The following is a 21,375-nucleotide window of genomic DNA, read 5'->3' as shown; positions in this document are numbered from 1 at the left end:
AAGTTTTTGAGTGCTGAGGCATCCGTTTCAAAGACATCCATCTCGAATAACTACATCCCCAGCTGTAACACACAGATACTAACAACACAACTAGGATAAGGAACCTGCTGCCCTCACCAATGAAATTCCCTTTTAGAAAGGCCTTGAGTAACCCAGAGAACTGACTCTAATTCTTCCCTCCCATGCCCTAATCCCCACTTTTATATGCTTTAAATTCACCAGTAGAAAGTGAACCCGTGGGGCGCCTGGGTGGCACAGCGGTTAAGCGTCTGCCTTCGGCTCAGGGCGTGATTCCAGCATTGTGGGATCAAGCCCCACATCAGGCTCCTCTGCTGTGAGCCTGCTTCTTCCTCTCCCACTCCCCCTGTTTGTGTTCCCTCTCTCGCTGGCTGTCTCTATCTCTGTTAAATAAATAAATAAATAAATAAATAAATAAATAAAATCTTTAAAAAAAAAAAAAAGAAAGTGATCCCGTGAGACCTTAGACTTTCCACCTTTGGACCCGAATAAAGGGAGAGCCCCAAATCTGCACTTTCTCCCCCTCTCTCCATCCACAACCTTCTGTGTGGCCCTCTGGCTTGCAATGTACACTCCAGGGCTTGTGAGCAATAAATCTTGTTTTCTTAAGTTCCCTGATGGTTTGGCAGAGGTGAGTCCTGTGATCATAATAAGAACAACAGAGGCTGGTCCAACCACAACACTGGCTCAGTGGTGGTAGGGGGATGTCTCTGAGGAGAATGTCTGCAGGCCTCACTTTGAGTAAATATGCCCCAGGGGCTTCGCAGGCCTTCCTAGCAGAGAATATCACTGTCAATAGGCTGAGACCCACACTACAGTTTCCCATAGGGGCCTCTGTCGGTGATCCTAAATTTTGTGACCATATAGTCACTCACTGATGATAAGGCTGGCTTGTCTGGCTTTTGCCCATCATGTGGGACAAATAGAGAACAAAGCTTGGCCCAAAAGTGCAACAGCTAGTTAAGGAAAGAAATGGGGATTTTATAGATGACATTTACACTTTGAAGAGAGTCTCTCCTTCTGCCAAGACTGATGGACTCACTGGCATTGTGGATTCCCTGTAGGAAAGCTACCAGCTACTCAAGCACTCTCTCCAGAGCCCTTTCACCAGTCCAGTCAGAAGCCAGCAACTCTGCTGCTTATGGACTTTTACTGGGGTATAATCTCTCAGGCAGTTCTCCCCATCTTACAGTTCCTCCTCAAACAACAAGGAGTTCGCACCAGATGGAAGACACTCCCTATAAGCTCTGCTGACATTCTCCACTGCTCTCAAACAATAGGACCTTGACAAACACTCTCTGAAAATTCTGCTGACAGGCTGTTCCTCCCCCACACCCCACTCTGTGGCAACACATTTACTCTTTGGCCTTAGTCAAATATGAACTACCCAAGGAGAAAATGGAGAAGGATGGGAGGAAAGGGTAGGAGAGGGAGAAAGAGACAGAGACCATGAGAGGCCCACAGAAAAAGAAAGTCAGACACCGACACAGAGAAGCACAGAAAAACAAAGAGATGCCAAGAGATCCCTAGAGATACATTGTCAGAGACAAACAAAAGGGGCGTGCCACTCAGTGCGCAGATAAAATGGAAAGTGAATGGAGAACAAGCACCTTCCACAACTCTCAGAGTCATCAAGAAGAAGACCCCTGATGGCATTGACTCCTAAGGTCACCTAGAAAATGAGACAACCTTTGCCTGGTTGATCAGAGGGCCCAGCCCAGGCTGCTGAGGATCAGAAGCCATGCAGTCAAAGACCCTTCCCCAGGGCTGTGCACTGTAGATGCCAGCTGGTCACATTGATGATCTCAGGAACTTGGTGTTCCCAGCAGGAAAGGAGGTGGCTGGCTTGACTCCAGTTCTCACATCCAAGATACTGACTACTGAAGAAATAGGCTGGACAAAGGCAGACAGACATTTTCATGTTCTGGAATCACCGGACAGGCCTGCTGTTCTTCAGAATGGAGTCTTGTAGACTTTTGAGCATCCTGGTCTTATCCACCGTTCTAGTGACTGTCCAGGGATATGGTCTGACTGACTGGATCTTTCCCAGTAAGTACTGGGGCCTCAGCCCTCACTCTGGAGAGAGGGAAGGTTGCTGGGAGGAAGAAACAAGGAATACTACTTTAGTTGCTTCCCACCATGTTAGCCCTTGCCCTAGGTTGGGACATATTTGGAATATTTCTTCCAATTTCCCTCTTTATGGAAGATCCCTGCAGTGAATGCAAGATTGCAGACCTGAGGCAACCCCCACTTTCAGCCTCTTTGAAGTGAGGGTCAGTTGGGGGTGGAGGGAAGGGTCACAGGGTCCAGGGTTTATGGGAGGGGCTATAGGAATCTGGGAAGCCTAGGAAACCTTCCTCTCACACCACAACAGAAACAGCCCCCTTTCTCAGGATTATTATCTTTATCTTTCAAATATAGTCCTATAAAGTATTTCTGCATCCCCAGGGGTGCCTTGCCTTTGGGATAAAAGACAGTATCCAGAAGTTTCTTTGAACTGAAGACAGTAATACTTCGTGACTATAGAGTAATAATGACACTTGCTACCACTTACTGAACATTTAGAAAGTAAGGAGTTTGAGAGATCTGGATTCAGACATGGTGGGTCCAAATTCTGGTTCCACCACTCAGTAGCCATAACCTTGGGCAAGTTACTTAAATTCCATGTGCTTCTGTCTCCTCCTCTGCAAAATGGGGATGTCAGTAGAACTCAATGGGATAGCATTTAAAATGCACAGAAAAGTGCTTGTCTTATGGGAAACAGTTGACAAACGTTAATTAATGTTGCTATGCCTCAGTTCCTATGATTAGAGCTTTCCGAACTTTGCCTCGTTTCTTCCTCAATGACTCTGTAAGGCTAAAATGATTTTACAAGTGAAGATACGAAGGTTCAGAGAGGCGAGTCGTAAGCCAGAGATAGGATTTAAAAACCTGACTCTCTGATGCCAGGGTGAAGGATATTAATCACTGAGCAATAGCGCCCCCTCCCCCCAGAGGAACTCCCAAACACTGACTCCTCAAGGAGGCCAAAATGACCAGATTAGTTTAGACCAGTGTCTTTCAATGGGGCGATTTTGCCTTCCAGGGGACATTTGCTATGTCTGGAGACATTTTTGGTTGTTCAGCTGGGGAATGCTATTAGCATCCAGTGGATAGAGAGCTGGGATGCAGTTAAACGTCCTCCAGTGCAGAAAGCAGCCCTCCCTTGCCCATAAATAATGAAGAGACCCCGGTGGCAAGGTTGAGAAATCCTGCCTTAGAGGGGGTGAGGCCAGGGGGTGGAACTAGGGCCAGGGTAAGAAGGTGGAGAGTAAGGGTGGTCAGAAGACAGGGTAGTGTAGGCAGTGTTGGGAAATACATGAGAGCACCCTGGGGAAAAGGTCTCCTGTGGATGAGCAGAGAGAAAGCAAACTTCCCCGATTCCCCAGAATTGCCTTGGGTTGAGAGAAGAGTGGGCACCATGCCCTCCAACATTCATGGTTGTAAAACTATCCTATTTCCTAGGGAGATGCCCCAGAATCCGGGAGAAATGTGAATTCAGAGAAAGGGATGAATGTACAAAGGACAGACAATGTCTGGACAACAAGAAGAAGTGTTGCACCTTCAGCTGTGGAAAAAAATGTTTAGACCTCCACCAAGGTAATATTCAGAGCCTCAGAACAACCGGCCCCTCTGCCCACACCCTCACCTTCTGCCCATGTGTGTGGCATCGTCCCTGCTTTGCTAAGGGCTGGTCTCTAAGCAAGATTGCTGGGTTGGGGAGACCTGCAATTTAGAGCCATCACTGCCCCTGATATTATGTGTAACATTAGATAGTATCTTCATCCTGTCTGGGCCTTGGTTTCCCCAAACAGAAGATGACTATAAGATTGTACCAGACAGTCTCGTGGTTGCTTTTAACTCTTATGATTTTCTTTCTGGTTTGTTTGGACTCATGATTTCCTTTTTCTTTTACTATTATGTTATGTTAGTCACCATTCAGTACATCATTAATTTTTGACATAGTGTTCCATGATTCATTGTTTGTGTATAACTCGTGATTTTCTGAGTCCCCAGGTGACTACTGTTGGCACATGGTTGCTGGAAGTGATAAGCAAGCTATTGGTATTTACCAGCTTTTTGCTGCAGAGGGGCCACCTCTCTGATTATTGAAGTTCAACTTAGCACCAGGAGACCTCCCTCAACTACTCCAGACCAGAGGATCTTTCCTTTACTCCTGCAATCTTAACTCCATGGCCATCTCCTTGGGCTCCAAATAGACTATCATAGACTATTTGGAGTAAAGACAATCTTTACTCTTCATTTAACAAATACGCATTGAGTGTATCTGAGACTCAATATAGGATTTGAGCAGTCTGGTCAGGGAGGTGAGGAAGGCTCCCTGAGAAAGCAAATCTGGAGTTGCGTTCAGAAGGATGGGTAATAAATTTAGGCATAGAGTGGGTGGGAGGGCTTTTGCAGGTGCAGGGAATAACATGAACAAAGGTTCAATGGTGGAGCCTGGGGAAGCCAGAGCGCAAGAGTACGTATGAGCATGGTACGAGGGAAAGGATCTTAGGTAGGTAGGGTCTGGTGGCCTCGTGTCTCACCTTGGTCCCAAGAGTGGTGGATGGAAATCCATTGAGGTGGACAGTGATGTGTTTGGTTTTTTACAATGCACACACAGAGGAGGAACAGAGTACCTTCATGGACTTCAAGAAGAGGATGTGATAGTATGGGCCACAAAGGTAGCTGAGGGGATGGAGAGGAGTGGGATATGTTTGAAAGGTGCCTAGGAGGTAAAGTAAGCAGGACTTGACAATGGAGCAGAGTGGGTAGGAGGAAGGTAGGTTTTTCATGTGCTTACAGGTGATGGACCCTGAATCCAGGCTTCCTGAGTTCAAGTCTTAGCTCCGGTTTTTACCAGCCTGGACAAATTAACAACTCTCCCCCACTGTTCCTCAGTTTCCCCAGATAATAAAAGGGCCAGTGTTAAAGGTTATTTGGAGGATCAAAGAAGTTGATGTGCATGAAGTTCTTAGAGCAATGCTTGGCACAATATAGCCAGGTGACACATATTAGTTTAAATGATTTGTTATTCTTGACTGGGAGTTCCTAAAGAGCAGAGGCCATGCTTTTTCTTTGTCTCTAAAAGCATCCTGCACATAGTTCATGCTCGATGAATAGCTTATTTAGTTCAGGTCAGGATGCATTTGGTTTTACCCTCAACATTCTGCAAGATCCTATACTGAGCCAGACCACCTGCTAGGAATGGGGCTCCAAGATGAAATCAGACACAAACTCTGCTCCCTTGGAAGCTCACAATCTTACAGAGGAGACCAAAGAGGTAAACCAGTGACAATCATGCACATGAGATCAGAAGCATGGTGGAATAATGCAGAATTGGTCCAGGCACCTGTGGGGTTGTGGGGTGTATATGGAGTCAGTGACATCACAGAGGAGCTGATGCTGAGATTTTGAAGGGAGAGTGGGAGTGTCACTAACGAACAGCAGCAGGATGGGCAGAGGGAATGCAGAGTGAAAGGTGTAGGTGTGTGGGATAGCAAGGGCTGTTGAATATTGCAGGAGAATGTACCTCAAATGGTACTGTAGTGAGGGTGGGGTGGGACAGAACCACAAGCAGGAGCCAGACTACAAAGAGCCTGTGAGTCATGGGAAGACTTGGCCATGAAGTCAAGGTCTTAGCTGTGGAATGATGTGATCAGCTTTGTTTCAGGTTCATTAGGTCTTTCCCTCTGGTGGGCAGGATGAAGGATTGATTGGAGGGGCCAGGGACAGGGGCAGGAGATCAGTTCCAAGCTATCCCAACAGCCCAGACATGAGACACTGAAGATTAAAGAGAGTGGCAGAGAAGTGAGCCAGGAGTTTTCCCTCAAGGACCTTAAAGTTTAGTTCGGATCTGCATTCATTTGCTAGGGCTGCTGTAACAAAGGGACCACAAACTGGGTGGCTGAAATAACAGAAATGTATTGTCTCAAGGTCCACAGTCTACAAGTCCAAGGTCAAGTGTTGGCAAGGCAGGGTCTTCCTCAGGTTATCAGGAGACCATCTGTTCCATGTCTCCCCCCTAACTTGTGGTGGTGTGCTGGCAATCTTTGGTAGTCTCAGGCTTGTAGACCTCTGCCTTCAGCTCCACCTGTGTGTGTGTGTGTGTGTGTGTGTGTGTGTCCAAATTTCCCCTTTGTATAGGAAGACGAGTCATATTGGATTAGGGATACATCCTACTCCAGGATGACTCATCTTAACTAATTACACCTGCCACAACTCTATTTCCAAGTAGGGTCACATTCTGAAGTACTGAGGGTTAGGACTTTCCGGGAAACAAACTGAGGGTTTCAGAGGGGCAGAGGGTGGGGAGATGGGGTAACAGGGTGATGGGTATTAAGGAGGGCACATGTTGTGATGAACACTAGATGTTATATGCGACTAATGAATCATTGAACACTACATCAAAAACTAATGATATACTATACAGAGGCTAACGAAACATAATTAAAAAATTAAAAAAACAAAACAAAAAAATATGAATGGGCATGGGGTGGGTAGGGGGAGACACAATTCAGCCCATCACAGGACTAAAGCTAACTGTGGGACAAAAGGTGCTTGATCATCTAAAAAAAACTAGCCCCTGCCTTCCCTGCCCTACTTGCCTTTTACTCATGATCCCATATTCTCTTTCCTGGCATGATTTACAGGGCAGGGTATGTGGCTTATATTTTATCATTTTCAAGACGCTTCCATATGTTTTATCCATTCAGGATGTATTTATTGAGCAGCTACTCTCTGCCAGGCATTGTGCTAGAAGCTGCACATTCAGGTCCATGAGGGCAGTCTCCCTTGTACCTCAGGACAGCCCTGTGCCACTAGCAGGATGGGATGTTGCATTCTCATTTTCCAGAAGAGAAAGTCAAGGACAAGATGGGTAACAGGAGAGATCAATGAGCACACACTGAATTGGGAGCAGAGCCTTAAAATCAGTCTCCTCACTCTCAGGGAAGACAATGGGGATGGAGACCACAAGGAATGGGGAAGACAGACATTCTCCAGGCCTGCAGACACACCAACAGCTCCGCTCTGGGGTCTCACTGCAATGTGCACCATACGCCAGTAGATCTGGGCTCTTGAGTGTGATAAGGGGAAAGGAGCCTGCTCCGTTCCATGTCTGATGGTTTCCAGGGATAACAATATCAGCTGCTTTCTTGGGGGTTGGGCACTCGTATTGCTCAAGTCTGGGGTCTCCCTACAGACGTATGCACCATGCCTAAAGAACCTGGCCCCTGCATGGCGTTTTTTCATCGTTGGTGGTACGATAAGGAGAAGAATACCTGCTCTAGTTTCATCTATGGTGGCTGCAAAGGAAACAACAACAACTTCCAGTCCAAAGCCATGTGCCAGAACATGTGCCCCAGCAATCGTGAGTCCCCGGGGTATCCCATCCTCACTGGGGCCCTGCTGGCAGGCCTGTGTGTGGCTGCTTTGTTCAGGCATGGCCACAGTCTTGGCAGGCCAGGTGCTGACAGTGCCAACTCCACTTGGGAGGTGAGCGTGCACCTGGCAGAGGGTTGGACTGCCGCATTATGGGAACTGAGGTTGGGAAGGGATCCCAACGTGGTCATGAATCAAAACTGGCAAGTATGAGGGGTGGAGGGAGGATGCAGACATGGTGGAATGCCAGAGACCAACTCCAGAGAGGTCACAGGACATCCAGTCTAGTGCTGGATCGCCAGCACTCTATCCCGACCACATCCCTTTTCTCCTGTAAGGGGGAAAGTATAGCTCCCCAGAGAAAACCCACTTTGTTTTCACCTCCTGTGCAAAGATGCACAAACGTCACTCCAAGACTCGCTCTGAAGATAAGCTGAGCCCAAGGTGCTTAGCAGGTCCTGTCCTATATTCTCACCAGGTTCCTAATCGTCAGTGCATAAGGATGCACCTGAACAACTACCAGGAGTTGGCTCGTGATCCAAGGCTCTGTCCATACACCTGACCGATGCTCCACGTTGGCTTCCACTCTTCCACTCCACGTTCCAAGGGCTTGGTTCTTCCCCAGACAGAGCCCCGGGAATTCCCCTTTCTCCAGCTCGGCCTCTTTTTACACATGGTATCATTCTCTTTTGATCCTGTCTCTATGTTTCTTTCCTTTATGTTGGATGTCTACAGCCCCCTGTGTATACCTGCATAGCTCCCAGTTTTCCCCAATAAAGTACTCTGTTTAGTCCTGTGCCTCCGAGACTGAACAATTCACATCTGTTGGTACATTACACTTTGCAGAGAGTAAAGGGTCATTGAGGCTCTTGTGACACCATTAAAGGGAGTGAAAACAGTCGGAACCTTGAGAGTTGAGAGCTCCAGGGACATTGTTATCCTCCTCTGTTTCTTCAAAAAATTGTAAGACCCTTTTAAGACAAGGGTCTGCGGCCATTGCCTTAGTTTGGATCCCCCAGAAACCAATCTTAGGACAAGGACATGGGTAGAGGAGTTGACTTGGGAGATCTCTCAACACACACAACGTTGGGGTAGGTGATACAGGCAAAAGAGGAGTCGATTATGAGCTGGTTACCATGGGGGCAAACTGCAGCTCACCACCCCTGGGGACCGTCTATGGAACCCTGTAAAACATGTGTCCAAATGTCTGCATTCATCTCCAGTGATGGGGCGACTGAGGCATTTATTTATTAATTCCCATCCCTTCTTGGATGCCTGGACTTATGAGACCCCTTGCTCCTCCAGATTATTCCCCACGCAAGCTGAGCAAGCTGTCAGGGAGCCAGAGAAAACCCACAGCATAGAAGTAGAGACTCTGACACTTGAAGCGGGAAGCTATCACTGTGCTCTGAATGTCCATCAAGGAGCAAAGAACTAACACAAGCTACATTGTGGATGAACCTCAAAGGCATTGGTGTCGCAAAAAAAGCCAGACACGAGAGGTCACGTACTGTATGATTCCATTTATACTGACATATCCAGAATAGGTAGATCCATAGAAATAGAAAGTAGGTTACTGGTTGCCAGGGGCAGGATTAGGGTGGGGAAAACAGTGACTGCTAATAGGTAGAGGTTGCCATTTTTAGTTTTTAGTTTTATTTCTTTAAGTAATCTCTATACCAGATGTGGAGCTCAAGCTCCCGAGATCAAGAGTCACGTGGTCTTCTGACTGAGCCAGCCAGGCATCCCTAGGGTTTTCTTTTGGGGTGATAAACATATTGTGGAACTAATATAGGTGGTGGTTACACAACATTGTGAAGGCACGTAAAAGCCTCTGATCTGTCCACTTAAAAATGGTTAATCTTATCTGATGTGAATTCCACTTCATTTTTAAAAATGGTTAGAAAAAAAAATGTGCACTAAATCCATCTCCTGCAGCTGCAGGTGAACTCGGAGGCAAGCTAAGAACGTGTCTCATTGACATTTCACACCTTAAGTAGGAAAGTTCAGGGAAGAATCTTCATGCCCCACGGCTGCTGCTTCTAAGGTCATAAATGATATTTAGTATTTCCTCCTGCGTCACCCATTCCAAATTACACCCAATAGTAGAGGTTCTCTGTTAGCTCTGGCATCCTCTCCTGCTTTCAAAGCACCATGACCTTGACACACACTCTGAAGATTTCGTTCAACCTGGGATCAACCTGTCTCCTCCAGACCACATGTTACTTATGGTAACATCTTTACTTTTTGACGATGGTTAAGGAAACGGGGTGGCTCAAAGAGAAAAAAAAGGAGAAGGACAGAAGGGAAATGAAGGTCAGGGAAAAAAGAGACCCAGAGGGAGACTCACAGGAAAAGAGAAAAAGGCAGGCACAGAGTAAAAGAGGAGGCACAGAGAGAAGGAAAATAAAGTGTAAGAAAAACAAGCAGACAGGAAAACAGACATATCAGGAGAAGTGTAAGATTGGAAAGAAGAGAACTGGGATATTCTTGATCTCTAAACTCCCCCCTGGAAAATGGAAGATGCTGAAATTGAACATGCCCTTTTCTAAGGGAGTCTAGAAGTCCCAGACAAACTTTGCCCCCTCTCCCTGGGTGACCAGAGAACCAGAGAGCCTCAGTAAACTGAGAAGTAGAAGCTGCCTGTCAAGAGCCCTTTCCCCCAGGGTCGGTGCTGTGGGTGTCAGCTACTCCCACTGATGGCCTCGGGGACTTGGCGTTCCCCAGCAGAGGGAGTGTGGCTGGCTTGTCTTCAGTGATATGTGGTTCCTGTGCCAGGGCAGCCAAAGCTCAGAAGCAGGAGCTACCGAGGAGCAGTTCCTAATTTTGGTGCCACCAGCCAGGCCAGTAGCTCTTAAAATGGGGCTCTTGGGACTTCTGCCAGTCCTGGCACTCTTCATCCTCTTGGGGGGAGTCCAGGAACCTGAGCTGGTTGAGGGGTTCTTTGGCAGTAAGTACTGGGGACTAGGTCCTCCCAGTGGAGACATGGAAGTTGCTGGGAGGGAGGAACAAAGAATTCTACGGATGAGGAACGCCTCCTCCACTCAGCCTGGGGTCATAGATGGGAGAAAGGGAGATACTCACAGTCCTTCTCTCAGACCCCTACCATCTGGTAAGATGCCTTCTGTAAGTGCAAGAACCTGAGTCTGTAACAACAGACTCCCCACTATCGTTGTGAGAGGGAATCGTTCTGCAGGTGCCTGGACCAGGAGTTCATGAGATGGAGTAAAGGTGCTGGGACATTACGGGCCTTTCCTGCAAGAAAGGTCCCTCACCCTAGCACCACCGTTAGCAGCTATGAATCTTCCAGTTGCAGCCCCCAAAAGTCTCCCCATACCCACCCCTCCCCAGAGAGTCCTTGCCTGAGGAGTAAAGAATGATCTCTCGAAGTCCCTCGGAATGCTGACATATGAAGACCCCCATAAGTAGCAGCTAAAATAACACTGAGTGCTCAGGAGTGAAGCCATACATTGCAGGTTCAAACCCTGGCTCCTCTCCTTAGTAGCTGTGTGACCTTGGGGACGTTCACCTCTCCTCCCTGTCCTCCAGATTCCGCTGTTTATAAAATGTGGATATTGATAGGACTCCCCGTAGAAATGCCGAGAGGATTAAGGAGAAGAGAACAAGTGCACAGTGGGCACCTTGTTAATATTAGTTATTATTATTGTGCCCCAGGCCGCCTGACAGTGGCTTCCAAGATGTGTCACCTAATCCTCGAAACCACTCTATAGGCAAATGAAATAATCAAGGTCCAAAGATGGTGCCTGCCCACCAAGGGTGGCACAGAATTCAAAAGCCCAGCCATCTGACTCCACAAATGGAGATCCCAGTCACCTGGAAGAGTTCTAGCACCTTCGCCTCCACCCAGGGAACATCCAAATACAGGAAGGCCAAGGGACCATAGTAGTCCTAGGGGGCAGCGTTCTTCTCCCTGAAACCTCATGGGTGGTGGGGGTGGGAGTAGGGCTGTGTTTAAGGACTAGATGGAGAGTCATTGTGGGGTTGGGAGTGGGGCCAGTAGTGTGAAAATCCCGAGTCCTCTGAAGGTCACTACCTTCTGGGGACCATGAAGCGAAAAAAGGCTTCTCTGACTCTGCAGTGGTGACCTGGGCCTGGTAATGGAGGATTCTGGCCTTCCTTCTTCCCTTTTTCACCCTCCCTCAGATAGGTGTCCCCGAACCAGAGTACCATGCATTTACAGAGAAATCGACCAGTGCGCGAGGAGCAAACCATGCCCCGGGAAGATGAAGTGTTGCAATTTTAACTGTGCAAAGAAATGTTTAGACCTCAAGGAAGGTAACACACAAACCCCCTGAACTATCCAGTGCCCTCCCTCCTGACTCCCACTCTCCGCCCATCTGTACTGGCAGTGTCAGACCTCTCCCCTGGTCCCCTGACGGCTGGTTTCTGACCAAGAATCTGGGTGCCTCTTCTACTTGACCCAAATCCTAGCAGCACTGGACTGGGGTGGGGTTATTTCATTTCTGCCCCTATTCAGGTATGTAATGTGAGTAACAGAGTCTTTGCTTAATGGGCTTTAGTTTCCCCATCTGTAAGAAAGATGTAGGCATTAGACCCCATGGTTTCTTGGCTAGTCTTCTGTGATCCTCTGAGGTGCCAAGTTCCCACTGAAGTCCCATCAAATGCCAGCATGGGGTCAGGTGATATGATAGCTATAAGAAACAGGTATATGATTTATAGTTCCTGGCTTTCCCCCACCCCAGTCTTCTCTGCCATATAAATGCAGGATGCCTTCCCTAACAATTTTTTTTAACTCTTCCACTCTTTCCTCTCTGCGCATATGATTGAACTTTAAAGAGGACCATCAAGGACCATTCATTCATTCATTCCTTCAACAAATATTTACTGGTGCTCCGTACATACATGATGGGCTCCGCTTGCTCAATATAGGCCAGGGGAGGAAAGAAAGGTTTTCTCAGAAAAAAGATCTATGATTTAAGACCTGAAAGATGGGCAAGAAGTAGGCAAAAATTGGAGGGAAGAGCTTTCTAGCCTCAGCTAATAGCATGTGCAAAGGCCCTGTATGAGGAAACAGCATGCTCAGGCCTAGAAAATCCAGAGACCAGAGAGTAAGCATGCCTGTGGTAAGAGAGAGAAATATCAGGATGGTGAGGCCATGTTAAGTAGGCAAGTGTCTGACAAGGCAGGGTCCTCCTGGCCAGATTAAGGGGTCTGGTCTTGATTCTAAGAGCAACAGAATATCTCTGTTCAAATCCCTTGCCATCTATGTGACTTTAGGGAAGTTACTTAGCCTCTCCGAACTTCAGTTTCCTCATCTGCAAAGTGAAGGAAATAAGAGGACCTACCTCCTCAGCTTATATGTCAGTGTATGTCAAGTGCTAAGAACTTTAATAAATGCTATTGTTGTTGTGTTTCAGACTATGAGGTCTAAACAACTCTATTTGTATCTCATTGTACTATGCACAAAACAGTGGCCCGTTAAGTATTTCTCAAAGTTCAGGATATATCTGATTGTGTACCGTGAACATTCCTGAAGCATCTTCTCAGTGCCAGATCATCTGCTAGGAACTGGTGTACCAAGATGACGTAACGTGCAAGCCTCACTTTCTGATGGAGGAGTTAGAAAATATGAACAAAGAATTACGTGGAAGTGACCAATATGTGGGCAAGATTGAAAAGCAATAAAGAAAAGCAAACGGTGAAGAATGGAGCCAGGAGAGACATCGTAGAAGAGTGTGATGGGTGGGAGTGTTTTGAGGAATGAATAGGAGTGTACCTAGTAAGCAAGAGAGGGGTAGACACTCCAGGCATGTGCAAAAGTGTAGAGAAGTGTAACAGCACCATATTTTTTAGCAAGTTCATGCTGCTCTAAAAATATCATGTTCTTTCATTCTTCCAACCCTTTGCACACACCTAGAATATTCTCTAGCAAGGCAGGCACCCAAGCAATACTGCTCTGCCATCTCCTTGCAGACATATGCAGTTTGCCAATGGATATTGGCCTCTGCCTGGCCCGCATTCCACGCTGGTGGTACAATAAGGAAATCAAAAGCTGCTCCAGATTCAACTATGGTGGTTGCAGTGGGAACAATAACAACTTCCAGTCTAGAGCTGTCTGCAGGGCCATCTGCCCAGATATATGTAAGTCTCAGGGGTCCCATCTCCCATGCTCATCTGCACAGGTGGGAGGTCTGGGTGTTGGCTGGCCCATTTCAGGAAGTTGGCAGGCCTGGGGCCGATAGAACCAGTCCTTGCAGAAGGGTAAATAGGGGATGCTTTGGGAAAGAGAAGGTGGGAAGTGGAGCAGTAGTCAAAGGGAAGTTGACAAGTATGAGATGGATATGTCTTCATATGTCTTCATTTTCATTTATAAGGTGATTAGAGCCAGGACAACAACATGCTTTATTGACCAAACTGAGAAACTTTTGAGAGTGAAAGGAGATACCATTAATTATTACATTGGGACAACAGGTGTAAACTGGGACTTGACTGGAAAAACCAGAGCACACAAGCACCCTATGAGCCCCCAAAATCACTCCATTTCTGGTTTCTTTTCCTGTGAAAAGATATAAAAATGACCCCATCTCCTTTGTTCCATTAACTACAAGATTTGGTTCCTGAGATGAGTAGAGTCCAAGCATCTCATCCTTTCCTATTCTGCTATCTTGCAGAGTCACCATCTCCCTGAGTAGGATAAAGAGGACTGGAACAACCTCCAGAATTTGGCTCATAATTCAGGGATGTCTCCATGTGTGCCTGATGGATGCTTCATATCGGCTTCCTCTGGCCAAATCGCAGCTGCCAAGACACTGACTGTTCCAAAACCCAAACCCCAGGATTTGCTTACTCCCTTTCCTCCAGCGCAGCTTTTCTTCAAACACAATGCCCTTCACCCTTTAACCTTTTCTCAGTGTCTGATCCTATCTCTTCACTCTCACGGTACCTGTGTATGGCTCAGAAACCTCCAGTTTCCCTAATAAAGTGTTCTGTAGATCTGATATTTCTGAGAATGAATAATTCACATCTACTCCCTCTGTGCAGTGTTTGCAGAACAAGAAATCATTGGGTCTTCCAGTGACACCAAAAGAAAGAGAAGAGTATGGAAATCCTGCAAATTGGGAATGCTAGTGATGCCATGGCCCTGGTAAAATTGTCATGAAATGCTTAGAATGGAACTGGGTTTGCTCAAGCGAGTGACCATGAGGCTTGCACTCCATCAACTTCATGGGAGATTCATCTCCGAAAAGGCTGTGAGCTTGTTTCCCAGGCTTTCAATAAAGGATACACTTCCAGAGTCCAGCACAGACACTACAAAATAGAAGATAACTGGGGAGAGACATGAAAGGAGGAGATGGGGCAGCAAAGAAGAGATTCAGAGCAAGTGAGAAGAGAGAGGGATGGAGGAGGGAAAGATACTGAGTGATGGCACAGTTTTAAAGCAGGGACCTACAATTCTTTCACTCACTTCAGTCTAGAGGTAGAGTCCACGGAGTCCACAGCCCCTCCCTTTGAATCTCGGCAAACCATGGGACCGCTTTGACTAGTCAAGTAAAGCCAGATGATGCTGTGTGACTTCCAAGGTTAGGCCAGAAAAAGTGCACTCCATCCTCTTACGATGCTTGTTTACGGGGGGTACATGAGACAGCTGCCATGTAAGAGGTCCAGTTACTCTGAGACAATCATGCGGGGGAGGCCCAAGCACGTGCTCTGGATGACAGCCTCAGACAAGGTCTACCTGAGAGCCAGTGTCCATTCCCACCATGTGAATGAGCTTCCAACCCAGTGGAGCTTCAGATGACTGTGGCCCCAGCAGACATCTGACTGCAACCGGGTGAAGACCCCAGGAGAGAACTATTGAACTCATTCCCTCCCAAATTGCTCACCCACAAAATGGTGAGAAATAGAAAATGTTCTGGGAAATTTTATTCACAGCAATAGGTAGGTAATTGGAACAGATGGGAAGGAAGTGAAAGGAAAAGGAGAGAGATGGAGGAGAGGAAAGGCACGGGGAAGTCAATGGGAAGGAAGAAAGGGGTCCCCAAAGGACTGGGCAAGTTAAGAAGGTGCCAGGCTTAAAGAGGGAACCCCACAGCAGGAGTCTTGGCCACCACAGCACACCAAAACCTGGATGTATCTTTCAAATGAGTTCATTGTCTGGTATGACTTGAATCAAGACACTCTAATGAGAGTCTGGGATCCACTTACTGTTGAGTAATTTCTTTCCTCTCCACGTCTGTTTCTCTCTTTAAAAAGGACTGGTTAAACTGATGACTATTTCTGAAAATGCTGTTAGCAAGCACCTACATTAGAATTACTTGGGGTGGGAAGAGTCTGTCTAAAATACAGGTCCTCAAGGAATTGCAGATGCCGCTGCCCCAGAGCGGCCTGCACTACCCAGCTACAGTCAACCCCACCAAGTTCTTCAACATGGCTACGGATGGCGAGCCCTTGGTTTGGGTTTCCTTTCAGCTGTTTCCAACGACAGCAGAGAACTTCAGTGCTCTGAGCACTGGGGAGAAAGGATTTGGTTATAAAGGTTCCTGCTCTCATAGGATTATTCCAGGATTTATGTGCCAGGGTGGTGACGTCAGTTGCCCTAATGGCACTGGTGGCCAGTCCATCTATGGGGAGAAATTCGATGATGAAAATTTCATCCTGAAGCACATGGGTCCTGGCATCTTGTCCATGGCAAACACTGGACCCAATGCAAACGGTTCCCAGTTTTTCGTCTGCACTGCCAAGACTGAGTGGTTGGATGGCAAGCAATGTGGTCTTTAGCAAGGTCAAAGAGGGCATGAATACTGTGGAAGCCATGGAGCGCTTTGGGTCCCAGAATGGGAAGACCAGCAAGGAGGTCACCATTGCCGACTGTGGACAAATCTAATAAATTTGACTTGTGTTTTATCTTAACTACGAGACCATTCCTTTTGTAGCTCAGGAAAGCACCCCCTCACCCCTACTTACTTGAAATAATCCATAATCTTTGTGCTTTCACTGCAGTTCTATGGGTTCCATGTTTTCCTTACTCCCCTCCAAGTCTAGTTGGATTGCAGACTTAATATGATTATGAAATAAAAACTAAACAATAACAACAAAATAAAAGTAAAAGGGTCCTCCAGATCCCATAAATATGCATTTTTAACAAGTACAGCCAAGTGATTTTAAAGTTTCAGAACCTGTGGATTGGATGATATTTAAGAGCCAATCCATTAGTGAGGAAAAAAATAATAAAGGCTTAAGAAGTCTATTGGTGTCTGCTCCTTGTATAGAAGGAGATCAGGAGAAAATGTTAGAATCATTAAATGTGGGGAGGGTCAGGGAAAGGTCGTGCAGAAGACCCCAAAGTCCTGCTAGTCTGGCAGTTTTACAGAGTGACCATCTAGCCAAGTGGCCCCCATGTTTGCCATCTCCTTTATTTACATGGCTCTTGCCTCCACACATCTGTGAGAGTTAGTCTGTTCTCCCGGGAACATCTTTGCGCATCTTTATGATCCAGACTAACAAGTCATAACTGGTCTCATCCTGTAGGAAGAAGGAAGTAGGCAGAGCACTTATCTGGGAATAAAAATATCCAAATACAAATCCCAACTTTGCCCCTGGTTGAAGTATGACCTGGTTGGCACAGGGTAGGGTGGAGGGATGCTTCTCTCAGGACCTCAGTCTCCTATCCATAAGATGAAGGTGATGGATTAATAATGTCCGAGTACTTCTCAATTTGAGGAACTATGGCAGGTCAGGAACCCAGCCAAATCTAATAAGCACCTGATGCTTGTCTGTCCCATTAGTACCTCTCAGTCCTTGGTTAATGTTGATATACATGAATGACTGGAACAAAATCATTCTGTCCTAGAGGGCCCATGGATCAGAGTGGTCCTTGAAAATGGCCAGAATGTGCCTTGCAGTTTATGGAGTCTGCTGTCCTTAGGAATGAACTCAGAGCCCTAGGGGCTGAGCACAGGGAAACCTCTGCCTTACAAGGACCTCAGTGGAAGATGTTGTGTTTCTTTGTTAACTATTTGCTCATTACTCTGCCCATTAGAAGCCAGAGAACACCTCAAGTGGAATCTTCAAGTGTTACCCATGGTATCTTGCAGATCCAGGACTCCTCATCTTCCCTCTCCTTCTTATTCTCTCCTTGAAGCTATTTCCAGAGCCAGAAATGCCTAGAGGAAGCTCGAGATGGCTTTGAAACTCAGGGAATGTTGAGTTCCACAGCCTCAGTCACCCTCCTTTTTTTAAACCCGTGTAGAAATGGAAGCTTCTAGTAAGAAATAGATTCGTCCAAGATCACACAGCAAATCAATAGCAAAACTGAAGCTAAAATCCAGGTTCGAAGGGTAGCAAGGGGTTGTCAGATTATACAGCCTAGCTGGAAATCAGGATGGATATAATGGCTATTTGTCAGTTGGTTTGTCAATATTCAGCATCTTAATTCCATTCTAACAGTTGAAGAAGTCTCCACTGGGAGTCTTTTTTTTAAGTTTTTATTTATTTATTTGAGAGAGAGAGAGAGAGAGAGACAGAGAGAGCACAAGCAGAGGGAGGGGCAAAGGGAGAGGGAGAAGCAGACTTCTCGCTAAGCAATGAGCCCAACATGGGGCTCAATCCCAGGACCGTGGGATCATGACCTGAGCTGAAGGTAGATGCTTAACCAACTGAGGCACCCAGGTGTCCCAGGAGTCTTGGTATGAGGTAAAACCAGCATTCCACTGTAAAAGCTGAAAGAACCAGACTTTATCAGTCAAGATTCAGTAAAGGACACAGAAACTACACTCAGTATTTCAAACAGAGAGTTTTTAATACTGAAAGCCGGTTATATGGGCATTGGTGGGAGTGGGGGATACATCTGTCACTCCTAGATTTGAGAGAATAAAATCTTTAGTGTTTGCAGACCTAGGAGTTCATAAAAGGGGCCCAGGCACAGCTGGAGCTCATACCTCTGGCAGGACAGAGAGGTGGGGACTGTCTGGCTGGCACTCAGTCTTCTAAAATGCACTGTGGCTGGAGTTCCGACCTCTGAGGGGAACCTGGCTCAAATGGAGCTGGGTCCACTGAGTTGGGAGATGCAGCCAGCTGGTGCTAGTGTTTGAGGAAGTGCAATGCATGTGGCTTGAAAAGTGCCAAAAGGATCCAGAGGATAGAGGTATAACTGTGTTTTGCTGCTGGAGACATGCTGACCAGAGCCATAAACAGGAAGGAAACCCCTTCTCCCCTCATTTCACCTGTCAATTTCTTCTCAGTGTCTCCCGCACAGAGTCTAACTGGAACTGCTGGAAGCAACACACAAAAGAATGAGGGAAAACTTAGTTTGCAGAGTGTCACTGGAAGCATCAGAGGAAGAGTATGAAGGGATGGACTTGCAGCTCAGAGACAGTTGGTAAATAGTATGCACTCTCCCAGCCTCTCTTGCAGCTAGGGAATAGGCACTTATCTTGGGCTCAATCAAATACTCCCACATTGAACAGACATTGAACTGGGAACTAGTACGAAAAGAAGAAGGCCAATGGGGAATTTATTCTGATGGAAACAGTGGCAACAGACAACCTCATCTTGCTTCTGCGAACAGTAGAGGCAGGGATAATGGTGATGGCATTGATGGAGCAAGATGGTACAAGTGTTCAGTGTTCTGTTGACTGTGGCCCCAACTTTGCAACCTTCCTTATTCCCAGCCATTCTCCTAGTCTTATTTTCTAGTGCTTCTGGTGATCCTGTGAACTACCCAAATTCTTAAAAAATAAATTTCCTTTTTGCTCAAAATAACCAGAATTGCGTTTATGTCTAGAAACCCTGATGGATATAACAAGGATGGCACCTGGAGGGTACACTGAGCCTAGAAATCTGAATGAGCACAAACAAACTTTTTTTCTTGGGGCACCTGGGTGGCTCAGTCAATTGGGTGTCTGACTCTTGGTTTCAGCTCAGGTCATGATCTCAGGGTCGTAAGACTGAGCCCTGCCTTGGGCTCTGTGCTGGGCATGGAACCTGCTTAAGATTCTCTCTCTTCCTCTCCCTCTACCCCTCCCCCTTGCTTGCGCACGCACACACACACACACACTCTCTCTCTCTCTCTCTCTCTCTTTCTCTCTCTCAAAAAAAGAAAAGAGAACGTTTTTCTTTCCAGAGAGGTTGTCATCCTTCTGTGATGTGGTCCGATGGAGTTTTTCCCCATGATTGGTTCCTGAAGCCTGTCATCATGCTATGGCCCCCATATTCCTCTGAGTTAAGTTTTACCTTGGAAAAGGTGCCCTGTAGAACATGGATGTCCAGAAGTATGTAACACCAAGGTCATTTGCTATCTTACTTTCTCTTGGGAGGACCTAGTCATTAAGAAGAACTGGAGCTTGAGTGAGAATCAGAGGGGGCATTCTCTTCAAAATAACAGGGTAAAGCTAGACAAGTTCCATGAATAGTAGAAGAGCTCTGGGCTTGAGGAACTGTTCAATAAAGCTGGCCCCAGGCCTTAGATTCTGTGCAACAATGAGTCACCCAGTCTCTTCTCTGAGCCCCAGTTACCAAACTTGCACCATTGGGAAAGACAAAGAATCTTCCCCCACAGACTCACCTGAAGATCTCATCCTTCCCACATCCAATGATGTCCAAAAAGATATTAGCGGTGGTAGTGATGGGACAAGGGTAGATCTGCGCAGAGCCACAGAAGATCCAGTAAGACATACTATAGACCACACACCTCCCAGGAAGACCTGAGGCTCCAAGCCCTTGTTCTACATCTTCCTCTCATCAAGTGAGCTGCACTCCATGGGAATAACATATCAAGAAGGGGGAACTGAGCCTGTGTAACTGTCATTGTTTTCTAAATTTTCCACTTGCATTTCTTAAGACATAAATTTACTCTATTCTTAAAGCGATCAGCCTTATTTTTGCCCTCTGGACATTTATTTGGAACATAAATAAAGTAAAAATGGAAATCAACTCCTTTGGTATGTGAGTGTTTATGATAAATGTATTTGTTATATGTACAAGCACGTCTTCTCTCTAAGCCCTGGTTTCCCTGTTCTGTAAAATGAGGGTGGCAATAATATCTATTCCAAGGACGTTTTATGAGAATGTAATGAGACAAGGCAGAAAACTCCCTGACATATAGTGCTCAAGTGATGTTAGTCTCCTTCCCTTTCTAGACAAGAGAAAGGTTACGTGGAGGTTAGAATCTAAATGAAGAAACTTCTTTCTTTCAAAATTCCACCCAATTTACTTCCCCTCCCCATACCACTCAAATCAATGGGTCTCAACCAAAAGTAATTTAATTAATTCTTTACACACACACACATGCATGTACATATAGTTGATGTGAGGTTAGTAAGACTCCTTTGATAAGTCTAAGAGCTGGATAACCAACAAGAAGTTCCTTCTAGCTTCTCTAGTGTGCATTTAATAAATCTTACACTTGTCCTCCATCTTCTGGAATTACAGTAACCCTGCACCCAAGTCACCCAAGAAAGGGCGAAGTCACTGAATCACGGCCAAAGATCCCCCAGGACAACCCAGGTACAGAGTGCCTGGTTTTCAAAGTCCAGTGCCTTCCACACTGACCCACAAAGCCTGTTCAGCCAAAAAAGTACAGGCACACCTCATCAAGCACTACCATCAGTGCATGGAGTTTTTATCATGCTGCTAATGTTAGAAATTTTTTAAATCGAAAAATAATTTATGTCCATAACCCTCTGCAGGGTTTCCTAACCTTGGCACTATTAACATTGGGGAACAGAAAATTCTGTGTCGTAGGGCTGTCCTGTACCTTGTAGGATGTTTAATATCATGCCTGGACTTTACCAGTAAGTCCCTTTACCAGTAAGTCCCTTCCCACCCCTGAGGTGTAATCATCGGAAGTGTCTCTAGATATTGCCAAGTGTCCCAGGGGGAGGTGGGGGCATGTAGAATGAAAACTGCTCTTCTGTATAGCGTGTTAAAAGGCCAATTCTCACTTTCAGCCCA

The 21,375-nt window shown here is 46.4% G+C and overlaps 1 protein-coding gene and 1 pseudogene across 1 annotated transcript; both read left to right on the top strand.

Annotated features, from left to right (window-relative positions):
• The first annotated feature begins 1,976 nt into the window (after positions 1-1,976).
• On the top strand, positions 1,977-11,759 carry LOC103669868 (eppin). The gene is made up of 4 exons (XM_008698230.2): positions 1,977-2,067; positions 3,523-3,657; positions 7,265-7,436; positions 11,612-11,759. Exons 1-4 carry the CDS (start codon positions 1,977-1,979, stop codon positions 11,757-11,759), a joined length of 546 nt encoding a protein of 181 aa, XP_008696452.2.
• A 4,030-nt stretch (positions 11,760-15,789) lies between these two features.
• Positions 15,790-16,309, top strand: LOC103669869 (annotated as a pseudogene).
• The last annotated feature ends 5,066 nt before the right edge of the window (positions 16,310-21,375 follow it).

This window comes from Ursus maritimus, unplaced genomic scaffold (assembly GCF_017311325.1).
Source record: "Ursus maritimus isolate PB19 unplaced genomic scaffold, ASM1731132v1 scaffold_22, whole genome shotgun sequence".
NCBI lineage: Eukaryota > Metazoa > Chordata > Mammalia > Carnivora > Ursidae > Ursus > Ursus maritimus.
Note: the sequence above shows the minus strand (reverse complement) of the source record. Positions and strands in the feature narration are given on the sequence as shown.